At 53.0% G+C, this 22,197-nt stretch overlaps 1 protein-coding gene across 3 annotated transcripts in view; it reads left to right on the top strand.

Moving 5' to 3' along the window:
• The window catches only part of THBS3 (thrombospondin 3), an 809,978-nt gene that overhangs the window by 253,004 nt on the left and 534,777 nt on the right, over positions 1-22,197 (top strand). For all 3 annotated transcript variants that reach the window (XM_088448476.1, XM_088448475.1, XM_088448477.1), the window contains 2 exons: positions 13,684-13,843; positions 14,383-14,501. In XM_088448476.1, coding sequence (XP_088304602.1) covers positions 13,684-13,843; positions 14,383-14,501 — 279 coding nt within the window. The remainder of the gene's footprint in view (positions 1-13,683; positions 13,844-14,382; positions 14,502-22,197) is intronic.

Genomic DNA, 22,197 nt, shown 5'->3' with positions numbered 1-22,197 from the left:
GATAGGTCCCTGAGACTGTCTCCTGTGTGTCTGCACTTCCTGTGATATGTCCCTGAGACTGTCTCCTGTGTGTCTGCACTTCCTGTGATATGTCCCTGAGACTGTCTCCTGTGTGTCTGCACTTCCTGTGATATGTCCCTGAGACTGTCTCTTGTGTGTCTGCACTTCCTGTGATATGTCCCTGAGACTGTCTCCTGTGTGTCTGCACTTCCTGTGATATGTCCCTGAGACTGTCTCCTGTGTGTCTGCCCTTCCTGTGATATGTCCCTGAGACTGTCTCCTGTGTGTCTGCGCTTCCTGTGATATGTCCCTGAGATTGTCTCTCGTGTGTCTGCGCTTCCTGTGTTATGTCTCTGAGACTGTCTCTTGTGTGTCTGCACTTCCTGTGTTATGTCCCTGAGACTGTCTCTTGTGTGTCTGCACTTCCTGTGTTATGTCCCTGAGACTGTCTCCTGTGTGTCTGCACTTCCTGTGATAGGTCCCTGAGACTGTCTCCTGTGTGTCTGCACTTCCTGTGATAGGTCCCTGAGACTGTCTCTTGTGTGTCTGCACTTCCTGTGATAGGTCCCTGAGACTGTTTCCTGTGTGTCTGCACTTCCTATGATAGGTCCCTGAGACTGTTTCCTGTGTGTCTGCACTTCCTGTGATAGGTCCCTGAGACTGTCTCCTGTGTGTCTGCACTTCCTGTGATATGTCCCTGAGATTGTCTCCTGTGTGTCCTGTGATATGTCCCTGAGACTGTCTCCTGTGTGTCTGCACTTCCTGTGTTATGTCCCTGAGACTGTCTCTTGTGTGTCTGCACTTCCTGTGTTATGTCCCTGAGACTGTCTCCTGTGTGTCTGCACTTCCTGTGATATGTCCCTGAGACTGTCTCCTGTGTGTCTGCACTTCCTGTGATATGTCCCTGAGACTGTCTCCTGTGTGTCTGCACTTCCTGTGATATGTCCCTGAGACTGTCTCTTGTGTGTCTGCACTTCCTGTGATAGGTCCCTGAGACTGTCTCCTGTGTGTCTGCCCTTCCTGTGATATGTCCCTGAGACTGTCTCCTGTGTGTCTGCGCTTCCTGTGATATGTCCCTGAGACTGTCTCCTGTGTGTCTGCGCTTCCTGTGATATGTCCCTGAGACTGTCTCCTGTGTGTCTGCACTTCCTGTGATAGGTCCCTGAGACTGTCTCTTGTGTGTCTGCGCTTCCTGTGATATGTCCCTGAGACTGTCTCTTGTGTGTCTGCGCTTCCTGTGATATGTCCCTGAGACTGTCTCTTGTGTGTCTGCGCTTCCTGTGATATGTCCCTGAGACTGTCTCTTGTGTGTCTGCACTTCCTGTGATATGTCCCTGAGACTGTCTCCTGTGTGTCTGCACTTCCTGTGATATGTCCCTGAGACTGTCTTCTGTGTGTCTGCGCTTCCTGTGATATGTCCCTGAGACTGTCTCCTGTGTGTCTGCACTTCCTGTGATATGTCCCTGAGACTGTCTCCTGTGTGTCTGCACTTCCTGTGATAGGTCCCTGAGACTGTTTCCTGTGTGTCTGCACTTCCTGTGATATGTCCCTGAGACTGTCTCCTGTGTGTCTGCACTTCCTGTGATAGGTCCCTGAGACTGTCTCTTGTGTGTCTGCACTTCCTGTGATAGGTCCCTGAGACTGTTTCCTGTGTGTCTGCACTTCCTGTGATAGGTCCCTGAGACTGTTTCCTGTGTGTCTGCACTTCCTGTGATAGGTCCCTGAGACTGTCTCCTGTGTGTCTGCACTTCCTGTGATAGGTCCCTGAGATTGTCTCCTGTGTGTCCTGTGATATGTCCCTGAGACTGTCTCCTGTGTGTCTGCACTTCCTGTGATATGTCCCTGAGACTGTCTTCTGTGTGTCTGCACTTCCTGTGATATGTCCCTGAGACTGTCTCCTGTGTGTCTGCACTTCCTGTGATATGTCCCTGAGACTGTCTCCTGTGTGTCTGCACTTCCTGTGATAGGTCCCTGAGACTGTCTCTTGTGTGTCTGCACTTCCTGTGATAGGTCCCTGAGACTGTTTCCTGTGTGTCTGCACTTCCTGTGATAGGTCCCTGAGACTGTCTCTTGTGTGTCTGCGCTTCCTGTGATAAGTCCCTGAGACTGTCTCCTGTGTGTCTGCACTTCCTGTGATAGGTCCCTGAGACTGTCTCCTATGTGTCTGCACTTCCTGTGATATGTCCCTGAGATTGTCTCTCGTGTGTCTGCGCTTCCTGTGATAGGTCCCTGAAACTGTCTCTTGTGTGTCTGCGCTTCCTGTGTTATGTCCCTGAGACTGTCTCCTGTGTGTCTGCGCTTCCTGTGATATGTCCCTGAGACTGTCTCTTGTGTGTCTGCGCTTCCTGTGATAGGTCCCTGAAACTGTCTCTTGTGTGTCTGCGCTTCCTGTGATATGTCCCTGAGACTGTCTCCTGTGTGTCTGCGCTTCCTGTGATAGGTCACTGAGACTGTCTCCTGTGTGTCTGCGCTTCCTGTGATAGGTCCCTGAGACTGTCTCTTGTGTGTCTGCACTTCCTGTGATATGTCCCTGAGACTGTCTCCTGTGTGTCTGCACTTCCTGTGATATGTCCCTGAGACTGTCTCTTGTGTGTCTGCGCTTCCTGTGATATGTCCCTGAGACTGTCTCCTGTGTGTCTGCACTTCCTGTGATATGTCCCTGAGACTGTGTCTTGTGTGTCTGCACTTCCTGTGATATGTCCCTGAGACTGTCTCTTGTGTGTCTGCGCTTCCTGTGATATGTCCCTGAGACTGTCTCCTGTGTGTCTGCGCTTTCTGTGATATGTCCCTGAGACTGTCTCCTGTGTGTCTGCACTTCCTGTGATAGGTCCCTGAGACTGTCTCCTGTGTGTCTGCACTTCCTGTGATAGGTCCCTGAGACTGTCTCTTGTGTGTCTGCGCTTCCTGTGATATGTCCCTGAGACTGTCTCTTGTGTGTCTGCACTTCCTGTGATGTGTCCCTGAGACTGTCTCTTGTGTGTGTGTGCACTTCCTGTGATATGTCCCTGAGACTCTCTCCTGTGTGTCTGCACTTCCTGTGATAGGTCCCTGAGATTGTCTCCTGTGTGTCTGCGCTTCCTGTGATATGTCCCTGAGATTGTCTCCTGTGTGTCTGCACTTCCTGTGATATGTCCCTGAGACTCTCTCCTGTGTGTCTGCACTTCCTGTGATGGGTCCCTGAGATTGTCTCCTGTGTGTCTGCACTTCCTGTGATATGTCCCTGAGACTGTCTCTTGTGTGTCTGCACTTCCTGTGATATGTCCCTGAGACTGTCTCCTGTGTGTCTGCACTTCCTGTGATATGTCCCTGAGACTGTCTCCTGTGTGTCTGCACTTCCTGTGATATGTCCCTGAGACTGTCTTCTGTGTGTCTGCGCTTCCTGTGATATGTCCCTGAGACTGTCTCCTGTGTGTCTGCACTTCCTGTGATATGTCCCTGAGACTGTCTCCTGTGTGTCTGCACTTCCTGTGATATGTCCCTGAGACTGTCTCTTGTGTGTCTGCACTTCCTGTGATAGGTCCCTGAGACTGTTTCCTGTGTGTCTGCACTTCCTGTGATAGGTCCCTGAACTGTTTCCTGTGTGTCTGCACTTCCTGTGATAGGTCCCTGAGACTGTCTCCTGTGTGTCTGCACTTCCTGTGATATGTCCCTGAGATTGTCTCCTGTGTGTCTGCACTTCCTGTGATATGTCCCTGAGACTGTGTCTTGTGTGTCTGCGCTTCCTGTGATAGGTCCCTGAGACTGTCTCCTGTGTGTCTGCACTTCCTGTGATATGTCCCTGAGACTGTCTCCTGTGTGTCTGCGCTTCCTGTGATAGGTCACTGAGACTGTCTCCTGTGTGTCTGCCCTTCCTGTGATATGTCCCTGAGACTGTCTCCTGTGTGTCTGCCCTTCCTGTGATATGTCCCTGAGACTGTCTCCTGTGTGTCTGCCCTTCCTGTGATATGTCCCTGAGACTGTCTCCTGTGTGTCTGCGCTTCCTGTGATATGTCCCTGAGACTGTCTCCTGTGTGTCTGCACTTCCTGTGATAGGTCCCTGAGACTGTCTCTTGTGTGTCTGCGCTTCCTGTGATATGTCCCTGAGACTGTCTCTTGTGTGTCTGCGCTTCCTGTGATATGTCCCTGAGACTGTCTCCTGTGTGTCTGTGCTTCCTGTGATATGTCCCTGAGACTGTCTCCTGTGTGTCTGCACTTCCTGTGATATGTCCCTGAGACTCTCTCCTGTGTGTCTGCACTTCCTGTGATAGGTCCCTGAGATTGTCTCCTGTGTGTCTGCACTTCCTCTGATATGTCCCTGAGACTGTCTCTTGTGTGTCTGCACTTCCTGTGATATGACCCTGAGACTGTCTCCTGTGTGTCTGCACTTCCTGTGATATGTCCCTGAGACTGTCTCCTGTGTGTCTGCACTTCCTGTGATAGGTCCCTGAGACTGTTTCCTGTGTGTCTGCACTTCCTGTGATAGGTCCCTGAGACTGTCTCCTGTGTGTCTGCACTTCCTGTGATAGGTCCCTGAGACTGTTTCCTGTGTGTCTGCACTTCCTGTGATAGGTCCCTGAGATTGTCTCCTGTGTGTCTGCACTTCCTGTGATAGGTCCCTGAGATTGTCTCCTGTGTGTCCTGTGATATGTCCCTGAGACTGTCTTCTGTGTGTCTGCGCTTCCTGTGATATGTCCCTGAGACTGTCTCCTGTGTGTCTGCACTTCCTGTGATATGTCCCTGAGACTGTCTCCTGTGTGTCTGCACTTCCTGTGATAGGTCCCTGAGACTGTCTCTTGTGTGTCTGCACTTCCTGTGATAGGTCCCTGAGACTGTTTCCTGTGTGTCTGCACTTCCTGTGATAGGTCCCTGAGACTGTTTCCTGTGTGTCTGCACTTCCTGTGATAGGTCCCTGAGACTGTCTCCTGTGTGTCTGCACTTCCTGTGATAGGTCCCTGAGATTGTCTCCTGTGTGTCCTGTGATATGTCCCTGAGACTGTCTCCTGTGTGTCTGCCCTTCCTGTGATATGTCCCTGAGACTGTCTCCTGTGTGTCTGCCCTTCCTGTGATATGTCCCTGAGACTGTCTCCTGTGTGTCTGCCCTTCCTGTGATATGTCCCTGAGACTGTCTCCTGTGTGTCTGCCCTTCCTGTGATATGTCCCTGAGACTGTCTCCTGTGTGTCTGCCCTTCCTGTGATATGTCCCTGAGACTGTCTCCTGTGTGTCTGCGCTTCCTGTGATATGTCCCTGAGACTGTCTCCTGTGTGTCTGCGCTTCCTGTGATATGTCCCTGAGACTGTCTCCTGTGTGTCTGCGCTTCCTGTGATATGTCCCTGAGACTGTCTCCTGTGTGTCTGCGCTTCCTGTGATATGTCCCTGAGACTGTCTCCTGTGTGTCTGCGCTTCCTGTGATATGTCCCTGAGACTGTCTCTTGTGTGTCTGCGCTTCCTGTGATATGTCCCTGAGACTGTCTCTTGTGTGTCTGCGCTTCCTGTGATATGTCCCTGAGACTGTTTCCTGTGTGTCTGCTCTTCCTGTGATATGTCCCTGAGACTGTCTCTTGTGTGTCTGCACTTCCTGTGATATGTCTCTGAGATTGTCTCCTGTGTGTCTGCGCTTCCTGTGATATGTCCCTGAGACTGTCTCCTGTGTGTCTGCCCTTCCTGTGATATGTCCCTGAGACTGTCTCTTGTGTGTCTGCACTTCCTGTGATATGTCCCTGAGACTGTTTCCTGTGTGTCTGCCCTTCCTGTGATATGTCCCTGAGACTGTCTCTTGTGTGTCTGCCCTTCCTGTGATATGTCCCTGAGACTGTCTCTTGTGTGTCTGCACTTCCTGTGATATGTCTCTGAGATTGTCTCCTGTGTGTCTGCGCTTCCTGTGATATGTCCCTGAGACTGTCTCCTGTGTGTCTGCCCTTCCTGTGATATGTCCCTGAGACTGTCTCTTGTGTGTCTGCACTTCCTGTGATATGTCCCTGAGACTGTTTCCTGTGTGTCTGCCCTTCCTGTGATATGTCCCTGAGACTGTCTCCTGTGTGTCTGCCCTTCCTGTGATATGTCCCTGAGACTGTCTCTTGTGTGTCTGCCCTTCCTGTGATATGTCCCTGAGACTGTCTCCTGTGTGTGTGCACTTCCTGTGATATGTCCCTGAGACTGTCTCCTGTGTGTCTGCACTTCTTGTGATATGTCCCTGAGACTGTCTCCTGTGTGTCTGCACTTCCTGTGATATGTCCCTGAGACTGTCTCCTGTGTGTCTGCACTTCCTGTGATATGTCCCTGAGACTGTCTCCTGTGTGTCTGCGCTTCCTGTGATATGTCCCTGAGACTGTCTCCTGTGTGTCTGCACTTCCTGTGATATGTCCCTGAGACTGTCTCTTGTGTGTCTGCGCTTCCTGTGATATGTCCCTGAGACTGTCTCCTGTGTGTCTGCACTTCCTGTGATATGTCCCTGAGACTGTCTCCTGTGTGTCTGCACTTCCTGTGATATGTCCCTGAGACTGTCTCCTGTGTGTCTGCACTTCCTGTGATATGTCCCTGAGACTGTCTCCTGTGTGTCTGCACTTCCTGTGATATGTCCCTGAGACTGTCTCCTGTGTGTCTGCACTTCCTGTGATATGTCCCTGAGACTGTCTCTTGTGTGTCTGCGCTTCCTGTGATATGTCCCTGAGACTGTCTCTTGTGTGTCTGCACTTCCTGTGATAGGTCCCTGAGATTGTCTCCTGTGTGTCTGCACTTCCTGTGATATGTCCCTGAGACTGTCTCCTGTGTGTCTGCGCTTCCTGTGATATGTCCCTGAGACTGTCTCCTGTGTGTCTGCACTTCCTGTGATATGTCCCTGAGACTGTCTCCTGTGTGTCTGCACTTCCTGTGATATGTCCCTGAGACTGTCTCCTGTGTGTCTGCGCTTCCTGTGATATGTCCCTGAGACTGTCTCCTGTGTGTCTGCGCTTCCTGTGATATGTCCCTGAGACTGTTTCCTGTGTGTCTGCCCTTCCTGTGATATGTCCCTGAGACTGTCTCCTGTGTGTCTGCCCTTCCTGTGATATGTCCCTGAGACTGTCTCTTGTGTGTCTGCCCTTCCTGTGATATGTCCCTGAGACTGTCTCCTGTGTGTGTGCACTTCCTGTGATATGTCCCTGAGACTGTCTCCTGTGTGTCTGCACTTCTTGTGATATGTCCCTGAGACTGTCTCCTGTGTGTCTGCACTTCCTGTGATATGTCCCTGAGACTGTCTCCTGTGTGTCTGCACTTCCTGTGATATGTCCCTGAGACTGTCTCCTGTGTGTCTGCGCTTCCTGTGATATGTCCCTGAGACTGTCTCCTGTGTGTCTGCACTTCCTGTGATATGTCCCTGAGACTGTCTCTTGTGTGTCTGCGCTTCCTGTGATATGTCCCTGAGACTGTCTCTTGTGTGTCTGCACTTCCTGTGATATGTCCCTGAGACTGTCTCCTGTGTGTCTGCACTTCCTGTGATATGTCCCTGAGACTGTCTCCTGTGTGTCTGCACTTCCTGTGATATGTCCCTGAGACTGTCTCCTGTGTGTCTGCACTTCCTGTGATATGTCCCTGAGACTGTCTCCTGTGTGTCTGCACTTCCTGTGATATGTCCCTGAGACTGTCTCTTGTGTGTCTGCGCTTCCTGTGATATGTCCCTGAGACTGTCTCTTGTGTGTCTGCACTTCCTGTGATAGGTCCCTGAGATTGTCTCCTGTGTGTCTGCACTTCCTGTGATATGTCCCTGAGACTGTCTCCTGTGTGTCTGCGCTTCCTGTGATATGTCCCTGAGACTGTCTCCTGTGTGTCTGCACTTCCTGTGATATGTCCCTGAGACTGTCTCCTGTGTGTCTGCACTTCCTGTGATATGTCCCTGAGACTGTCTCCTGTGTGTCTGCGCTTCCTGTGATATGTCCCTGAGACTGTCTCCTGTGTGTCTGTGCTTCCTGTGATATGTCCCTGAGACTGTCTCCTGTGTGTCTGCACTTCCTGTGATATGTCCCTGAGACTGTCTCTCGTGTGTCTGCACTTCCTGTGATATGTCCCTGAGACTGTCTCCTGTGTGTCTGCACTTCCTGTGATATGTCCCTGAGACTGTCTCCTGTGTGTCTGCGCTTCCTGTGATATGTCCCTGAGACTGTCTCCTGTGTGTCTGCACTTCCTGTGATATGTCCCTGAGACTGTCTCTTGTGTGTCTGCGCTTCCTGTGATATGTCCCTGAGACTGTCTCTTGTGTGTCTGCACTTCCTGTGATATGTCCCTGAGACTGTCTCCTGTGTGTCTGCACTTCCTGTGATATGTCCCTGAGACTGTCTCCTGTGTGTCTGCACTTCCTGTGATATGTCCCTGAGACTGTCTCCTGTGTGTCTGCACTTCCTGTGATATGTCCCTGAGACTGTTTCCTGTGTGTCTGCGCTTCCTGTGATAGGTCCCTGAGATTGTCTCCTGTGTGTCTGCACTTCCTGTGATATGTCCCTGAGACTGTCTCCTGTGTGTCTGCACTTCCTGTGATATGTCCCTGAGACTGTCTCCTGTGTGTCTGCGCTTCCTGTGATATGTCCCTGAGACTGTCTCCTGTGTGTCTGTGCTTCCTGTGATATGTCCCTGAGACTGTCTCCTGTGTGTCTGCACTTCCTGTGATATGTCCCTGAGACTGTCTCTCGTGTGTCTGCACTTCCTGTGATATGTCCCTGAGACTGTCTCCTGTGTGTCTGTGCTTCTGGGGGAGAGAAGTGTTTGTTTTTTCATGATTATTGCAGGAAGACCAAAGTGAATATTATTGCTGGTTATTCTACTACATAGATATTGTGTCACTGTGTGATAAATGTATCAAAGGATGAGAGTAAATGACCAGTTCCTGTGCGATGTGAGTTGTAATTATATTTGGGATAGATGGTCTGATTGGGTTACAAGACCAATGGTGGGTGGATGTCACCATGCTGTATTATCTGCTCTGACTATATATACAGGGCCTGTGAGTCTGTGTTTTGTACAACCCTGTAACTTCTTTGAGGAGTAGAACTGCTGACTTGATAAGAATCCTGTATTCTGATTATTCCCCTTCATCCGGAAGGTTGAGTCTTCTTTAAGACATTGAGCAATAAAACACCGTTTGCCTTTACTTCAATTTCCTCAACCCTGCGACCAACAGAATTGTGCCAAACGCTATTCTCCTGCTGTTCTGTGTAAGAGCTCAGCGTTTCCAAGTTCAAGCTCTCTGCCCAGCTACCGTGCAGACGTGGTCCATTGCGAGGGATCAGGTGGGAACAGCCAACACCAAACAGGAGGTGTGTCCGCAGTTTGTCGATGCATACGCAGCAGAGCGGTTCCAGGCGCCGGCGGTAGGAGCCTGAGTGTACCTAATGAGCGGTTCCAAACGCCGATGGTAGAGTTTGGTGGTGGCAGCATCGTTACATACCCACAGCGCAGTGGGCGGAGTCAGTGACAGGCGATCACTGACGGTGAGTGGGAGTCCAAAAGTGCTAACCCGTGACCAGGGACGGCCTAGGCGAAAGGCGTCCGGTCACAAGTGGCTCTTCCGGACACGGCCTAAGAGCTCATAGACTCACTAGTGTTTCCGGGTTACCTGGCTTACCTCCAGATCTCTGTGTGCGTGCTCCGACCAAGGACTGGCCTACCTCCAGATCTCTGTGCACGTGCTCCGACCAAGGACCGGCCTACCTCCAGATTTCTGTTCACGTGCTCCGACCAAGGACAGGCCTACCTCCAGATCTCTGTGTGCGTGCTTCGACCAAGGACTGGCCTACCTCCAGATCTCTGTGTGCGTGCTCCAACCAAGGACTGGCCTACCTCCAGATCTCTGTGTGCGTGCTCTGACCAAGGACTGGCCTACCTCCAGATCTCTGTGTGCGTGCTCCGAGCAAGGACCGGCCTACCTCCAGATCTCTGTGTCTATGCTCCGACCAAGGACCAGCCTACCTCCAGACCTCTGTGTGCGTGCTCCGACCAAGGCCCGGCCTACCTCCAGATCTCTGTGTGCTTGCTCCGACCAAGGACCGGCCTACCTCCAGAACTCTGTGCGCGTGCTCCGACCAAGGCCTGGCCTACCTCCAGATCTCTATGTGCGTGCTCCGACCAAGGACCGGCCTACCTCCAGACCTCTGTGCGCGTGCTCCGACCAAGACCCGGCCTACCTCCAGATCTCTGTGTGCGTGCTCCGAGCAAGGACTGGCCTACCTCCAGATCTCTGTGCGCGTGCTCCGACCAAGGACTGGCCTACCTCCAGATCTCTGTGCACGTGCTCCGACCAAGGACTGGCCTACCTCCAGATCTCTGTGTGCGTGCTCCGACCAAGGACCGGCCTAACTCCAGATCTCTGTGTGCGTGCTCCAACCAAGGACCGGCCTACCTCCAGATCTCTGTGTGCGTGCTCTGACCAAGGACCGGCCTACCTCCAGACCTCTGTGCGCATGCTCCGACCAAGGCCCGGCCTACCTCCAGATCTCTGTGTGCGTGCTCTGAGCAAGGACTGGCCTACCTCCAGATCTCTGTGCGCGTGCTCCGACCAAGGACTGGCCTACCTCCAGATCTCTGTGCACGTGCTCCAACTAAGGACTGGCCTACTTCCAGATCTATGTGTGCGTGCTCCGAGCAAGGACCGGCCTACCTCCAGACCTCTGTGCGCATGCTCCGACCAAGGCCCGGCCTACCTCCAGATCTCTATGTGCGTGCTCCGACCAAGGACCGGCCTACCTCCAGACCTCTGTGCGCGTGCTCCGACCAAGACCCGGCCTACCTCCAGATCTCTGTGTGCGTGCTCCGAGCAAGGACTGGCCTACCTCCAGATCTCTGTGCGCGTGCTCCGACCAAGGACAGGCCTACCTCCAGATCTCTGTGCACGTGCTCCGACCAAGGACTGGCCTACCTCCAGATCTCTGTGTGCGTGCTCCGACCAAAGACCGGCCTACCTCCAGATCTCTGTGTGCGTGCTCTGACCAAGGAACGGCCTACCTCCAGACCTCTGTGCGCGTGCTCCGACCAAGGCCCGGCCTACCTCCAGATCTCTGTGTGCGTGCTCCGAGCAAGGACTGGCCTACCTCCAGATCTCTATGCTCGTGCTCCGACCAAGGACTGGCCTACCTCCAGATCTCTGTGTGCGTGCTCCGAGCAAGGACTGGCCTACCTCCAGATCTCTGTGTGCGTGCTCCGACCAAGGACCGGCCTACCTCCAGATCTCTGTGCGCGTGCTCCGACCAAGGACTGGCCTATCTCCAGACCTCTGTGCACGTGCTCTGACCATGGGATCAATATGGTTCAAATCCTGACAGCGGAAGCCCGATCGGTAAGCCTGGTGTTGTGCTCCCGCCGTAGGTCTAATGACAGGCGTCGGGATTTCAACGCCGGTCATTAGACAGTTTGCCGGGATTAAACAGTCGGGATACCGACGGTCGGCATTTAGACTGTCGGCATCCCGACTGCATCCCCTGACCATACATCCTTTTATGTAGGCATTGTAAGGTAACCCATTGTGTACGCCTACCTCCAGATCTCTGTGCGCGTGCTCCGACTAGGGCCTGGGCTACCTCCAGACCTCTATGCGCATGCTACGAACAAGGACCGGCCTACCTCCAGACCTCTGTGCGTGTGCTCTGACCAAAGGCCTGGCCTACCTCCAGACCTCTGTGCGCATGCTCCGAGCAAGGACGGCCTACCTCCAGACCTCTGTGCGCATGCTCCGAGCAAGGACGGCCTACCTCCAGACCTCTGTGCGCATGCTCCGAGCAAGGACGGCCTACCTCCAGACCTCTGTGCGTGTGCTCCGAGCAAGGACCCGCCTACCTCCAGACCTCTGAGCACGTGCTCTGACATCTGACAAGGGGCCTGTCCTACCTCCAGACCTCTGAGCACGTGCTCTGACATCTGACAAGGGGCCTGTCCTACCTCCAGACCTCTGAGCACGTGCTCTGACATCTGACAAGGGGCCTTTCCTACCTCCAGACCTCTGTGCGGGTGCTCTGACATCTGACAAGGGGCCTGTCCTACCTCCAGACCTCTGTGCGGGTGCTCTGACATCTGACAAGGGGCCTTTCCTACCTCTAGACCTCTGTGCGGGTGCTCTGACATCTGACAAGGGGCCTTTCCTACCTCCAGACCTCTGAGCACGTGCTCTGACATCTGACAAGGGGCCTGTCCTACCTCCAGACCTCTGTACGCGTGCTCTGACATCTGACAAGGGGCCTGTCCTACCTCCAGACCTCTGTGCGCGTGCTCTGACATCTGACAAGGACCCGCCTACCTCCAGACCTCTGTGCGCTTGCTCCGAGCAGGGGCCTGGAAACCTGTTAGAGGGCCTCAGGTATCGCCCTTTTACTTATTACCCAAACAATTGTTAGAGGTTCTTCTGGATGTATGAGAAGGCCAGCCAAAGTGATCATATGAATATCGATGCAGATTGCTTGTAGGGTTGGTATACTCCAGTGATGGGCAGGTGGGCCAAGGTAAAAGGAATGGCTTGTGAGGATGGGAAAGATGTTTTTGCCCCATTTTAGTTGCCCAGCTCCTGAATGTGGAAAGGTATTTTACATTTGGTTAAGGAGACCTGGGGTAAGAAGATGAGCCATGGCCAAATGTGACTGAGCATATTCCCCAGAGAGGAGAGTAATAAATATGATTCCCATTGTGAGGACTTTGATGAAGCAGATAGAAGAACTCATTATGTTGTTACAGCGCCCGGCATAAGGAATAAATAAGGAGAACAGGAGGCCTAACGGACGCTAGAACAGGGCGCACAGAAGAGGCCACCAGCGTATAGGGCGCACAGAAGAGGCCACCAGCGTATAGGGCGCACAGAAGAGGCCACCAGCATATAGGGCGCACAGAAGAGGCCACCAGCGTATAGGGCGCACAGAAGAGGCCACCAGCGTATAGGGCGCACAGAAGAGGCCACCAGCGTATAGGGCGCACAGAAGAGGCCACCAGCGTATAGGGCGCACAGAAGAGGCCACCAGCGTATAGGGCGCACAGAAGAGGCCACCAGCGTATAGGGCGCATAGAAGAGGCCACCAGCGTATAGGGCGCATAGAAGAGGCCACCAGCGTATAGGGCACACAGAAGAGGCGACCAGCGTATAGGGCGCATAGAAGAGGCCACCAGCGTATAGGGCGCACAGAAGAGGCCACCAGCGTATAGGGCACACAGAAGAGGCCACCAGCGTATAGGGCGCACAGAAGAGGCCACCAGCATATAGGGCGCACAGAAGAGGCCACCAGCGTATGGTTCAGCTCCCATACCAGAGAATTTGTCATGATTTCTGGAACATAAATGACATTTCATTTGCTAGGGTACATTATTTCATGGAGGGTGTCAGCCTGTAGAGGGCCCAATCCACACGTTTAGCTTGTTGGATGGAGCAGATGTTTGTTCTAGTTGATCTCTCACTTTGTGGAAATGTGATATTTTAGTGTGTATTCTAGCACCCTGCACCTGTCACAGCCCGTGCAGTTCCTCTCTCCTGCCTGGGGGTGTCGCTCTGGTGCTTCTAGCACACTATGCTGATGCAACAAACTGCTGAGCTAGAGACCAGAGTGTGCTAGAAGCACCAGAGCAGAGAACAACATCCCAGGGAGGAAAGAGGAACTGTACGGGCTGTGACAGGTGCAGGGTGCTAGAATGAAGACTATATGGGGGCTCGCCCGTCAGGCTCACCAGCCACCAGCCATGGCTTACATGCCTTCCTCATGCCCATGCAGGACAACTGCAGACTTGTCTCAAACAAGGACCAGCAGAATTCCGACACAGACTCTTTCGGGGACGCCTGCGACAATTGTCCTAACGTCCCCAACAATGACCAGAGAGACACAGACAGCAATGGAGAAGGCGACGCGTGTGACAATGACATAGACGGCGACGGTGAGCGCTTTAATTAGTCTTGTGATGTCACATAAGTGCTAATGTATTATGGGGTCTTTGGCCGGGGGGGCATCTACAAAGGGCATGCGGGGCTCTCCCTAGGGTACACCTAAGCCACACTCGTCAGACATATGTAGATGTACACATTGATATATAATAAGACAACATACGCTGCTATGTACGTGTAATAATAATGGCTGCCCTGAGTTAATATCACAATGCTGCACCAGCCAGTAGGTCTGTAAATACAAATGACTGAAGATCCAGTGAAATCCGGGGGGCGGGGGGGGCGGCACTCTGAACTTTCACCTCTGTAACCTAGGAGTGGCATTCACAGAAAAGCAGGGGCAATTGTGTTAAATGAGATGCGCCATTATTTACTACAGCGTTCAAATAAGACACAGACTTTACTTTCATAAAATGATAAATCCTCTTTATTTCCAAACGCTTTACACAAATCGCACATCAGGAGAGAGATAGTGTCTACGCTGTGCAGGACCTCATTCATACATAGATATCTGTGTGGTGTTTGTATGTAGGTATTCCTAACATGCTGGACAATTGTGCCAAAGTTCCCAATCCTCTTCAGACGGACAGAGATCTAGACGGGGTGGGGGATGCGTGTGATAGCTGTCCAGAGACCAGCAACCCAACACAGGTATTTCTTTCTGCCCTGTCCTCACTAACACATCACTCATCTCCTGATATACTCTGTGCTGCTGGGTACCCTGCTCCTCCCACTATATAACTCTCAGCCTGTGACTTCCTGCTGCCTCCATTCCTCTCCTCACATCATGTCACTGCCCCTGTCACATGCAGCCCTGTCCTCACTATCACATCACTCATCTCCTGATATACTCTGTGCTGCTGGGGACCCTGCTCCTTCCACTATATAACTCTCAGTCTGTGACTTCCTGCTGCCTCCATTCCCCTCCTCACATCATGTCACTGCCCCTGTCACATGCAGCCCTGTCCTCACTAACACATCACTCATCTCCTGATATACTCTGTGCTGCTGGGGACCCTGCTCCTCCCACTATATAACTCTCAGTCTGTGACTTCCTGCTGCCCCCATTCCCCTCCTCACATCATGTCACTGCCCCTGTCACATGCAGCCCTGTCCTCACTGACACATCACTCATCTCCTGATATACTCTGTGCTGCTGGGGACCCTGCTCCTCCCACTATATAGCTCTCAGTCTGTGACTTCCTGCTGCCTCCATTCCCCTCCTCACATCATGTCACTGCCCCTGTCACATGCAGCCCTGTCCTCACTACCACATCACTCATCTCCTGATATACTCTGTGCTGCTGGGGACCCTGCTCCTCCCACTATATACCTCTCAGTCTGTGACTTCCTGCTGCCTCCATTCCCCTCCTCACATCATGTCACTGCCCCTGTCACATGCAGCCCTGTCCTCTCTAACACATCACTCATCTCCTGATATACTCTGTGCTGCTGGGGACCCTTCTCCTCCCACTATATAACTCTCAGTCTGTGGCTTCCTGCTGCCTCCATTCCCCTCCTCACATCATGTCACTGCCCCTGTCACATGCAGCCCTGTCCTCACTGACACATCACTCATCTCCTGATATTCTCTGTGCTGCTGGGGACCCTGCTCCTTACACTATATAACTCTCAGTCTGTGACTTCCTGCTGCCTCCATTCCCCTCCTCACATCATGTCACTGCCCCTGTCACTTGCAGCCCTGTCCTCACTGACACATCACTCATCTCCTGATATACTTTGTGCTGCTGGGGACCCTTCTCCTCCCACTATATAACTCTCAGTCTGTGACTTCCTGCTGCCTCCATTCCCCTCCTCACATCATGTCACTGCCCCTGTCACATGCAGCCCTGTCCTTACTGACACATCACTCATCTCCTGATATACTCTGTGCTGCTGGGGACCCTGCTCCTCCCACTATATAACTCTCAGTCTGTGACTTCCTGCTGCCTCCATTCCCCTCCTCACATCATGTCACTGCCCCTGTCACATGCAGCCCTGTCCTCACTGACACATCACTCATCTCCTGATATACTCTGTGCTGCTGGGGACCCTGCTCCTCCCACTATATAACTCTCAGTCTGTGACTTCCTGCTGCCCCCATTCCCCTCCTCACATCATGTCACTGCCCCTGTCACATGCAGCCCTGTCCTCACTGACACATCACTAATCTCCTGATATACTCTGTGCTGCTGGGGACCCTGCTCCTCCCACTATATAACTCTCAGTCTGTGACTTCCTGCTGCCTCCATTCCCCTCCTCACATCATGTCACTGCCCCTGTCACATGCAGCCCTGTCCTCACTGACACATCACTCATCTCCTGATATACTCTGTGCTGCTGGGGACCCTGCTCCTCCCACTATATAACTCTCAGTCTGTGACCTCCTGCTGCCCCGATTCCCCTCCTCACATCATGTCACTGCCCCTGTCACATGCAGCCCTGTCCTCACTGACACATCACTAATCTCCTGATATACTCTGTGCTGCTGGGGACCCTGCTCCTCCCACTATATAACTCTCAGTCTGTGACTTCCTGCTGCCTCCATTCCCCTCCTCACATCATGTCACTGCCCCTGTCACATGCAGCCCTGTCCTCACTGACACATCACTCATCTCCTGATATACTCTGTGCTGCTGGGGACCCTGCTCCTCCCACTATATAACTCTCAGTCTGTGACTTCCTGCTGCCTCCATTCCCCCCTCACATCATGTCACTGCCCCTGTCACATGCAGACCTGTCCTCACTGACACATCACTAATCTCCTGATATACTCTGTGCTGCTGGGGACCCTGCTCCTCCCACTATATAACTCTCAGCCTGTGACTTCCTGCTGCCTCCATTCCTCTCCTCACATCATGTCACTTCCCCTGTCACATGCAGCCCTGTCCTCACTATCACATCACTCATCTCCTGATATACTCTGTGCTGCTGGGGACCCTGCTCCTTCCACTATATAACTCTCAGTCTGTGACTTCCTGCTGCCTCCATTCCCCTTCTCACATCATGTCACTGCCCCTGTCACATGCAGCCCTGTCCTCACTAACACATCACTCATCTCCTGATATACTCTGTGCTGCTGGGGACCCTGCTCCTTCCACTATATAGCTCTCAGTTTGTGACTTCCTGCTGCCCCGATTCCCCTCCTCACATCATGTCACTGCCCCTGTCACATGCAGCCCTGTCCTCACTGGCACATCACTCATCTCCTGATATACTGTGTGCTGCTGGGGACCCTGCTCCTCCCACTATATACCTCTCAGTCTGTGACTTCCTGCTGCCTCCATTCCCCTCCTCACATCATGTCACTGCCCCTGTCACATGCAGCCCTGTCCTCACTAACACATCACTCATCTCCTGATATACTCTGTGCTGCTGGGGACCCTGCTCCTCCCACTATATAACTCTCAGTCTGTGACTTCCTGCTGCCTCCATTCCCCTCCTCACATCATGTCACTGCCCCTGTCACATGCAGCCCTGTCCTCACTATCACATCACTTATCTCCTGATATACTCTGTGCTGCTGGGGACCCTGCTCCTCCCACTATATAACTCTCAGTCTGTGAATTCCTGCTGCCTCCATTCCCCCCTCACATCATGTCACTGCCCCTGTCACATGCAGCCCTGTCCTCACTGACACATCACTCATCTCCTGATATACTCTGTGCTGCTGGGGACCCTGCTCCTCCCACTATATAACTCTCAGTCTGTGGCTTCCTGCTGCCTCCATTCCCCTCCTCACATCATGTCACTGCCCCTGTCACATGCAGCCCTGTCCTCACTGACACATCACTCATCTCCTGATATTCTCTGTGCTGCTGGGGACCCTGCTCCTTACACTATATAACTCTGTCTGTGACTTCCTGCTGCCTCCATTCCCCTCCTCACATCATGTCACTGCCCCTGTCACATGCAGCCCTGTCCTCACTGACACATCACTCATCTCCTGATATACTCTGTGCTGCTGGGGACCCTGCTCCTCCCACTATATAACTCTCAGTCTGTGACTTCCTGCTGCCTCCATTCCCCTCCTCACATCATGTCACTGCCCCTGTCACTTGCAGCCCTGTCCTCACTGACACATCACTCATCTCCTGATATACTCTGTGCTGCTGGGGACCCTGCTCCTCCCACTATATAACTCTCAGTCTGTGACTTCCTGCTGCCCCCATTCCCCTCCTCACATCATGTCACTGCCCCTGTGACATGCAGCCCTGTCCTCACTGACACATCACTAATCTCCTGATATACTCTGTGCTGCTGGGGACCCTGCTCCTCCCACTATATAACTCTCAGTCAGTGACTTCCTGCTGCCTCCATTCCCCTCCTCACATCATGTCACTGCCCCTGTCACATGCAGCCCTGTCCTCACTGACACATCACTCATCTCCTGATATACTCTGTGCTGCTGGGGACCCTGCTCCTCCCACTGTATAACTCTCAGTCTGTGACTTCCTGCTGCCTCCATTCCCCCCTCACATCATGTCACTGCCCCTGTCACATGCAGCCCTGTCCTCACTGACACATCACTAATCTCCTGATATACTCTGTGCTGCTGGGGACCCTGCTCCTCCCACTATATAACTCTCAGCCTGTGACTTCCTGCTGCCTCCATTCCTCTCCTCACATCATGTCACTGCCCCTGTCACATGCAGCCCTGTCCTCACTATCACATCACTCATCTCCTGATATACTCTGTGCTGCTGGGGACCCTGCTCCTTTCACTATATAACTCTCAGTCTGTGACTTCCTGCTGCCTCCATTCCCCTCCTCACATCATGTCACTGCCCCTGTCACATGCAGCCCTGTCCTCACTGACACATCACTCATCTCCTGATATTCTCTGTGCTGCTGGGGACCCTGCTCCTTACACTATATAACTCTGTCTGTGACTTCCTGCTGCCTCCATTCCCCTCCTCACATCATGTCACTGCCCCTGTCACATGCAGCCCTGTCCTCACTGACACATCACTCATCTCCTGATATACTCTGTGCTGCTGGGGACCCTGCTCCTCCCACTATATAACTCTCAGTCTGTGACTTCCTGCTGCCTCCATTCCCCTCCTCACATCATGTCACTGCCCCTGTCACTTGCAGCCCTGTCCTCACTGACACATCACTCATCTCCTGATATACTCTGTGCTGCTGGGGACCCTGCTCCTCCCACTATATAACTCTCAGTCTGTGACTTCCTGCTGCCCCCATTCCCCTCCTCACATCATGTCACTGCCCCTGTCACATGCAGCCCTGTCCTCACTGACACATCACTAATCTCCTGATATACTCTGTGCTGCTGGGGACACTGCTCCTCCCACTATATAACTCTCAGTCAGTGACTTCCTGCTGCCTCCATTCCCCTCCTCACATCATGTCACTGCCCCTGTCACATGCAGCCCTGTCCTCACTGACACATCACTCATCTCCTGATATACTCTGTGCTGCTGGGGACCCTGCTCCTCCCACTGTATAACTCTCAGTCTGTGACTTCCTGCTGCCTCCATTCCCCCCTCACATCATGTCACTGCCCCTGTCACATGCAGCCCTGTCCTCACTGACACATCACTAATCTCCTGATATACTCTGTGCTGCTGGGGACCCTGCTCCTCCCACTATATAACTCTCAGCCTGTGACTTCCTGCTGCCTCCATTCCTCTCCTCACATCATGTCACTGCCCCTGTCACATGCAGCCCTGTCCTCACTATCACATCACTCATCTCCTGATATACTCTGTGCTGCTGGGGACCCTGCTCCTTTCACTATATAACTCTCAGTCTGTGACTTCCTGCTGCCTCCATTCCCCTCCTCACATCATGTCACTGCCCCTGTCACATGCAGCCCTGTCCTCACTGACACATCACACATCTCCTGATATTCTCTGTGCTGCTGGGGACCCTGCTCCTTACACTATATAACTCTGTCTGTGACTTCCTGCTGCCTCCATTCCCCTCCTCACATCATGTCACTGCCCCTGTCACATGCAGCCCTGTCCTCACTGACACATCACTCATCTCCTGATATACTCTGTGCTGCTGGGGACCCTGCTCCTCCCACTATATAACTCTCAGTCTGTGACTTCCTGCTGCCTCCATTCCCCTCCTCACATCATGTCACTGCCCCTGTCACTTGCAGCCCTGTCCTCACTGACACATCACTCATCTCCTGATATACTCTGTGCTGCTGGGGACCCTGCTCCTCCCACTATATAACTCTCAGTCTGTGACTTCCTGCTGCCCCCATTCCCCTCCTCACATCATGTCACTGCCCCTGTCACATGCAGCCCTGTCCTCACTGACACATCACTAATCTCCTGATATACTCTGTGCTGCTGGGGACCCTGCTCCTCCCACTATATAACTCTCAGTCAGTGACTTCCTGCTGCCTCCATTCCCCTCCTCACATCATGTCACTGCCCCTGTCACATGCAGCCCTGTCCTCACTGACACATCACTCATCTCCTGATATACTCTGTGCTGCTGGGGACCCTGCTCCTCCCACTGTATAACTCTCAGTCTGTGACTTCCTGCTGCCTCCATTCCCCCCTCACATCATGTCACTGCCCCTGTCACATGCAGCCCTGTCCTCACTGACACATCACTAATCTCCTGATATACTCTGTGCTGCTGGGGACCCTGCTCCTCCCACTATATAACTCTCAGCCTGTGACTTCCTGCTGCCTCCATTCCTCTCCTCACATCATGTCACTGCCCCTGTCACATGCAGCCCTGTCCTCACTATCACATCACTCATCTCCTGATATACTCTGTGCTGCTGGGGACCCTGCTCCTTTCACTATATAACTCTCAGTCTGTGACTTCCTGCTGCCTCCATTCCCCTCCTCACATCATGTCACTGCCCCTGTCACATGCAGCCCTGTCCTCACTAACACATCACTCATCTCCTGATATACTCTGTGCTGCTGGGGACCCTGCTCCTCCCACTATATAACTCTCAGTCTGTGACTTCCTGCTGCCCCCATTCCCCTCCTCACATCATGTCACTGCCCCTGTCACATGCAGCCCTGTCCTCACTGACACATCATTCATCTCCTGATATACTGTGTGCTGCTGGGGACCCTGCTCCTCCCACTATATAACTCTCAGTCTGTGACTTCCTGCTGCCTCCATTCCCCTCCTCACATCATGTCACTGCCCCTGTCACATGCAGCCCTGTCCTCACTATCACATCACTCATCTCCTGATATACTCTGTGCTGCTGGGGACCCTGCTCCTCCCACTATATAACTCTCAGTCTGTGAATTCCTGCTGCCTCCATCCCCCCCTCACATCATGTCACTGCCCCTGTCACATGCAGCCCTGTCCTCACTGACACATCACTCATCTCCTGATATACTCTGTGCTGTTGGGGACCCTGCTCCTCCCACTATATAACTCTCAGTCTGTGACTTCCTGCTGCCTCCATTCCCCTCCTCACATCATGTCACTGCCTCTGTCACATGCAGCCCTGTCCTCACTATCACATCACTTATCTCCTGATATACTCTGTGCTGCTGGGGACCCTGCTCCTCCCACTATATAACTCTGTCTGTGACTTCCTGCTGCCCCCATTCCCCTCCTCATATCATGTCACTGCTCCTGTCACATGCAGCCCTGTCCTCACTATCACATCACTCATCTCCTGATATACTCTGTGCTGCTGGAGACCCTGCTCCTCCCACCATATAACTCTCAGTCTGTGACTTCCTGCTGCCTCCATTCCCCTCCTCACATCATGTCACTGCCCCTTTCACATGCAGCCCTGTCCTCACTGACACATCACTCATCTCCTGATATACTCTGTGCTGCTGGGTACCCTGCTCCTTCCACTATATAACTCTCAGTCTGTGACTTCCTGCTGCCTCCATTCCCCTCCTCACATCATGTCACTGCCCCTGTCACATGCAGCCCTGTCTTCACTAACACATCACTCATCTCCTGATATACTCTGTGCTGCTGGGGACCCTGCTCCTTCAACTATATAACTCTCAGTCTGTGACTTCCTGCTGCCTCCATTCCCCTCCTCACATCATGTCACTGCCCCTGTCACATGCAGCCCTGTCCTCACTAACACATCACTCATCTCCTGATATACTCTGTGCTGCTGGGGACCCTGCTCCTTCCACTGTATAACTCTCAGTGGGTGACTTCCAGCTGCCTCCATTCCCCTCCTCACATCATGTCACTGCTCCTGTCACATGCAGCCCTGTCCTCACTAACACATCACTCATCTCCTGATATACTCTGTGCTGCTGGGGACCCTGCTCCTCCCACTATATACCTCTCAGTCTGTGACTTCCTGCTGCCCCCATTCCCCTCCTCACATAATGTCACTGCCCCTGTCACATGCAGC

Source organism: Taudactylus pleione, unplaced genomic scaffold, assembly GCF_031769625.1.
Source record: "Taudactylus pleione unplaced genomic scaffold, aTauple2 ptg000455l, whole genome shotgun sequence".
Lineage (NCBI taxonomy): Eukaryota > Metazoa > Chordata > Amphibia > Anura > Myobatrachidae > Taudactylus > Taudactylus pleione.
This window is presented reverse-complemented; position numbering and strand designations above follow the sequence as displayed.